We start from the raw sequence: 6879 nt of genomic DNA on the forward strand, positions 1-6879 counted from the left end.
GAAATGTTAGATTTGAAGTTGATTTAAGGATTAAATTGAAGAACGAGCGAGCGGTGTTATCGACGGCGTCCAATATCTGCTTCCATTCAATCACCTCAGATGATGAGTAGAGGGGGAGAGAAAGTAATGGTGGGTTGATAGTGCCCGAAGGTGTGTGCAAAAAGGACCAAGGCGCTTGCCCTTTTTCTTTTCTGAGCATAGAAAACGGGGTGAGCGTGTATTTGGGTTTTCTCCAAAAGATGGAAACAAAGGAATTTGATGTTAGGTGAGCATGAGATCGTCAATGAGGAAAAGTGAGCAAGGGCATAGTGAAATCGTTACGCTCTTACCAAAATGCCCAAATAGTGAATTAAATATAGGAGATTAGGGAAGGAAAGATGTGAAGATTAGGGAAGGAAATATGTGAAATCGTAAAAGGCAAGACTTAGGGTTTAATGGTGGCGGCGATGGCTTAGGGTTTACAGAGAGAATGAAGGGAGATACAGAGAAGAGAGTGCAGAAGCGGGGTAGTTCAAAATTTTAGAATTTGAGAGGATTTCATTTCCCCCTTTAAAAACGCGCGTTCCTGTAAAAAATTATAAAGCGACACTTGTAGATGACACACATTTAAGATAAGCGCCTTCCGTGTTTGTATTTTTTTTTTACATTAATTTGAGGGCGCGCAAAAATACGTGTCCTCTATCCTTCAAATTTTGCAAAACTGACATTATTTTTTAGGGCACGCACAAATGTGTGTCCTCTATCAGCGCGTGTCATTAATTGCGCGTCATTAAAGGGCTGTTTTCTAGTAGTGGTGGAGTGTGATTCATGGATATGTAGTTTTCAAACGGAATGTCTTCAAAGGAATGACCAACAATTGGGGAACTCGGCTCGGTGTTGGTATCACTTGAAGTATGAACTTGATCTTCTATGTTGATTAGTAGAGAAGAGGAAGAAGCTTGAACGAGTTGTTGTTGGTTTGCTTGTTTGGCTAACTTTTTCAACCTTTTTGCTTCTTTTTCAATTTACGGATTGTAGAGTAGTTCACCGGTTCTTGTAGACCTAGGCATAAAAAATTCAAATAACAATAACCAATTTCCCCGGCAACGGCGCCAGAACTTGGTTGGTTGTCAAGTCCACCAAGAAAAATACAACCTTTGTTTGCAAATAAAACGTAATATAATGGTAAAAAGGGGTATCGATCCTCTGGGAAATGGTTGTATTCAATCACCAATGCAATCCAATAGAACTAGTGCAAATAAACTAACTAACTACAATTAAACGAAAAGGGGGGTGTTGTGATTGCTTGAAAACTAAAAGACTTGAATAACTACAAATCTTGCAATTAAGCAAAATGATGAGATGCTCAAATATTGGAGAGAATTGGTTAACCAAGGCAATTCAAGACAATGAACATTTGTGTGTTTATCATTAAAATTCAACATGAAGCTTATCATTCATCCCAAATTGGTTATAGCAATCATGAAGCATGGTATGCCAAGATTCCTCATAGGTAGTATGGAGGTTGGGGAAGCCCACAACACACCTTCTTAATCAAAATCAAACATCCAATTGAAGCAATTGAACCCAAGAAGTTGATTAGCCTTAAGAATGAAGGAATCCCCAATTCATAGAGGATGTCAATGCTTACACATCCATAAAGGAGCTATGATTCATAAGCTAGAGATGCTTTCTACCACCATAAAGCTCTTGTTCTAAGTAATTCAATGATTCAATGCTAAACCGAAGAAATAAACCAACAATTGCTCATTCAAGTACCAAGGTCATGATCAAAGTATTAAACAAGCATAAGAAATATGAACTAGAATCATAAACATAAGATAAATGATAAATAAGCATGAATCCTTCAAAAAACCACAAACATTCAAAGGTTCTAGCCAAAGTTAACCAAAATAGAGAGTTTAGCCACTCATGGCAATAGAATAACAATCACAAAAGTCTAATTGCATAAAAAAACTACCAATAACTTGGAAAGATGAAAAGAAATGAGTCTCAAGCTCCAAAATCGCCTTCTTCTGGTCTCTAATGGTGTAAAATCGAAGTCCTAGCTGATAGATCCAATCCCCCAAGGTAATGGCAAGCCAAATGACCAAAATACCCAAAACTGGCCAGTTGCGCGGGTACCCGCGCGACGAAGATTCTACCCACGCAAGTGTTGTTGGAATGCTATTGGCTTAGTTTTCCTCCACTAACCATCCCACTACCAAAGATTCCCTTGGTCCCCTCCATATTCAACGTGATTCAAATTAACCAATCATCTGTTAGCTTCAAATATGGATGCTCCAAGCCAAAAATAACAGTCCACGATCCATCTTCACAAGCCCACTTCATCCAAGTCTTTAGCCTTTTTAAGCCCAAATTTCCTTTAATGGATCCACAAAGCCCAATAATGCCTCGGAAGCCCACAAAGCTCATTTCCAAGCTAATCGATAACCACAATAGGCTCCCAAACCCTGCAAAATACCTCATGCAACATAAAAAGTCCCCGATACGATCCATGATAAAGAAAAATAAAATATACAATGTAATACTAATAAAAAGAGCTAAAAATTCTGAAATAAACTAATAAAAATAAGGAAATAAAATAAGCTATCACTATTTCATGAACACGTCTTAACATGCTTTCATAGGTTGCATTATTTTCATTAAATTAATGAAAACTTGTTACCTTTGACTTTCTTACAAAGCCATGGTCTTGGAGCCAAAAAGCTAGTCAAGTTTTAAAGAAAATATAACAAGTTTATACCTTATTAACTTTAACCTTTTGGTAAAAGACAAAAGGATTCATCTAGTCCAAAATGTTGTGCTTGAATTATTAATTTAGAACATATGACATACTTGCTAATGGGAGTTATTATTTCCATGAAATAAATAATTTCCATTTAACTATAAGAGTTTATTGAATATTTACTAAAATCAATTTCTAATAAATAATCAATTATATCAAGTTGTTGTTAGTGTGACCCATTAGTATCATATGTTAATTTGCAATATCACTTTAATATGATTCTTGAGAATACTAGATCTTTCACTTGGGATATAAACAAGAAACGCATCGCCAAGCTCCAAAAGGATGGGATCTTGGAATCATTTGACCTAGAGTTGAATGATGTATGCGAGTCAGTAGGACTTAATCCACACCGAAATATGTCGACCGTTTAGATCCACCACAAGGCATGTTGCACATTACTTTGTGACTTTTAGTGATGATTTTAGTATATATGGTTATATCTACTTAATGAAGCATAATTCAGAAACTATTGAAATTTTCAAAGAATTCTAAAAGGAAGTTGAAAACCAATTGGGCAAGCAGTTCAAGATGCTCCGATCTGATAGGGGTGCACAATACTTGAGTCTTGAATTTATCGATCATCTAAAGGATTGTCATATTGTCTCACATATTTCTCCTTCCATAACATCGTAAATAAACGGTGTTTCCAAGAGAAGAAATCGAGTGCTGCTATATATGGTTCGATCCATGATGAATCTAGCTACACTTCCAATAGGTTTATGGGGTTAAGCCCTAGAAAAAGTCGCTAATAAATTAAACTTCCTACCAACTAAAAAGGTCGCCAAGACACCATCTTAAAGTTTTTATCGATCCGATACACTTCAAGTATAAAGAACAAAAGTAAACTAATCTAAGAAAACAAAGAACAGAAAGTAAATAACAGAAGGAGTTCTCCAAATTTTTCTATCACCAAGAAAGAGTTTTTCTTCACCAAGAAGACAGATTGTCACAAAGACGGTCACCAAGACGAACTACACATTAGGGTTTACCCTAATGTTGATTATATACTAAACTATACAAGTATATCCCTTGATTGAAGGGATTGTATCTTATATCTACTAAGAACCAATCCTCATCACAAGAATATCGGATTTTGCTATTTATTCTATACATATCTATATCATTACCTAATATAAAAAAGATTACATATAGTAACGATACTAAGCACTGACGTTGATGGAATTGATACGCTAGCGCTGGCGTTGATGTAGACGTTGACGCTGACAGGTAGCGTGTAGAGTTTTTGACTCATCAGATCATAAGGTGTGACCTTAGAATCTCCCCCAATCTTATGATGTCAAAAATGATCTTCAATGAATTATTGAGCTCTTGCTCCACCTGAGAGTAAGAATGAAAATTTTAAGTTCTTCAGCTTTAACGAATGGTCCCCCTGAGAAGATGCATGATTTGTAGTTGAGGAAACAATGTTCATGAATCACAGTGAAAATTTATGAATCGCAGTGGACAAACATCAACTTTTATGACTTGAAGATTAGAATGTTGATATCCACTTTGTAGTTTCTTCACCATTAGTAAGATTCTCCCTCTTTTTGACATAACCAGCTTTTAGTCTAGTAAGATTATGATGTGTCCTGATAGTGTGGGCTTAAACTATCATTCACTGAAATAGTATTGTGAAATCTCATCAGCGTGTGGTTTCATACACGGACTCATTAATCACTTTTATTAGAATAAAAGGACAAGAGTTGTTGAAACAAAAATTGACCCTCTTCAACTAAAAGGAACCGCATACCTTTTGCCTTGATGATACCGTAGAGAAGATACTACTGGAGATTGCTTTTGTCATATTGTAACACGTAGATTTGAAGATGAACCACATAGTTGAACTATGCATGAAGATTGTTTAAGTTACTTTATTGAAGTTGCTTGTATTCATTGTAATATCCGGTGTACCATTCATGGTCACCGTAGTAAATCACTTTATGTTATTTTACTCTTTGATGTAACTTTTAGGACTCTATAAATAGAGTTTCCCACTTCATGTATTCCTTACAAATTTACCAACTATCAATCGATCACTGAAATTTTATCAATATCAGATTGTTCATCTATATATCTTAAGTTATCTTAACTGATACTTAAACCGAGTCCCTCTTCACTTGTGTTGTTGATCTTATACTAAATTGTGTTTTCATGCAAACCTTGTTACGATCCAACCTTGTGTCTACTTGTTTATGGCTTATTGATATAAACTTGCTGCTATTTATTTTCCTTACATTTCCGCAATCTAACTATTTTTATTGTTGAGCTAACAAGATCCACTGAGATTAACTTTAATTCCGCAACTTATTATCTCGTTACGAACGTTTGTTCAAGTTTTTCTCTCAACAATTGGTATCGGAGCCAATGTGATTGCCTTTTAATTCCTTTCAAAATCGAAGCTTTTGTTCTCAAAACTCTTATTTAAAAGGCCTTCTATACCACTAAAGCTCACAAGAAAATTTAACAAAAAAAATGGAAAATGGCACAAGCTTATTCTCTAAACGTTTGAAACAGTGTTGGTGGTTCTAATAGAGCCCTAATACTCGTTGCAAGTGAATATCATCATTGGTCCCAAAGAATAGAAAGATATCTAAAGAGGCTCGGTAGAGATGTGTGGAGATCTGTAAAAGAAGGAGCTCATGTCCCTATTCTCACTCCCATTGCAGCAGATGGTGCTCAAGCAAGACTTGGTGGGCGTCAAGCAGCCATGAACAAACCTACCAACGATGACCTAGAGAAAATGGAGAAAGATGCAATCGCTTTCTACAAAATCTCGTGTGCTGTTTCTCCTGACAACTTCGACATTATCATCAACTGTGAATCTACCAAAGAGATCTGGGATGTTCTAAAAAGTCTCTATCAAGGGTATGAACAGGCTCAAGATAAGAAACTTACTACAACTCTCAATGCATTCACCAACTTTAAAGCTTTACCCAGTGAAATCCTTGATGTCTCATTCAAGAGATTCAACCTCATCATCACCAAACTTTCAAATGTTGGCACTGAAAGAAGCAATCACGAAAAAATCTGCAGTTCTTGAATGGTTTGGGTAGACACTGGACTACGGATAAAATGATAATCCAAGGAGACATCCAACTCTCTCACTATTCAAGCTCTACGATGAACTTCAAGCCTAAGAATCGACGGTGTTAAAAGAATGTGCAGACCTAGGTGGACCACTCGCCCTGATGGCTCAAACTCCACAGTTTAAAACTCCTCGGTACCCGTATCCCACAGAGTCATCATACCAAAACTCATATGACAACTTACTCCAGTCGTATGAAGCTGATGCAGAACTTGATGACAAAGAAGAGTTTCAGAATGTCATTGCCCTGGTCAGCCAACAGTTCACTAGACTCCCACCACCCTCGTTTCGAAAAAATCAACAGTTCACCAAACAACCTTTCAATCGCAACTTCAACCCACAGAGCAACCAACTAAGATATCCCAGAAAACCTCATCACCAATCTCAACCACATAATGCTTCTTCAAAAGAAACCCTGCAGACTAACAAATCTTCAAACTCCGAGAAATTGATTTAATAAATATTTAATAAACTATTATAATTAATTGGAAATTATTTATTTCTAGGAAATAATCATTTTCATTAGCAAGAAACACCTTATTTCATATTGTATGGATTAATAAGTCATGAAAAACATTTTGGACGTTTAGGACTTCTTGTCTATTACCAAAAAGTTATAGTCTATAACTTATAAACTACTTGTGAGTTTTTATAAAATGTTGACTTCTTTTTATGCACAATACTGAGATTGGTCTTGGATTGGAAAGGCACGGGCTTGCAAATTGTTTAGTCAAAAAAATGAGTAGGTCTTGCATGCACTGGAGACATGTTGGTCTAGTGTCGTAAGTACTTAAGTTGTAAAGGACTTTTGGATACTCATTCAACTTTAAACAAGACATGAGGCTTTCATTTGGTGCATTCTTTTGCACTAAATTTCTGAGAGCATCTCCATGCACTCCCACTCTTCTCTTGATTTGGAAACATGAAGATTTGTTGCTTGCCTTTTTCTCTTTTTGAACCATACTTGGGTTTGGTTCAAATCTTAAGACTTATATACAAA

At 36.1% G+C, this 6879-nt stretch overlaps 1 protein-coding gene across 1 annotated transcript; it reads left to right on the forward strand.

Annotated features, from left to right (window-relative positions):
* Nucleotides 1-239: 239 nt before the first annotated feature.
* LOC145164309 (uncharacterized) lies at nucleotides 240-5834 on the forward strand. Its single transcript, XM_079083037.1, has 2 exons — nucleotides 240-265; nucleotides 5309-5834. The coding sequence occupies exons 1-2, from the start codon at nucleotides 240-242 to the stop codon at nucleotides 5832-5834; spliced, it is 552 nt and encodes a 183-aa protein (XP_078939163.1).
* The last annotated feature ends 1045 nt before the right edge of the window (nucleotides 5835-6879 follow it).

Source organism: Lactuca virosa, chromosome 3 (genome assembly GCF_052849685.1).
Source record: "Lactuca virosa cultivar CGN04683 chromosome 3, Lactuca_virosa_CGN04683_v6, whole genome shotgun sequence".
Lineage (NCBI taxonomy): Eukaryota > Viridiplantae > Streptophyta > Magnoliopsida > Asterales > Asteraceae > Lactuca > Lactuca virosa.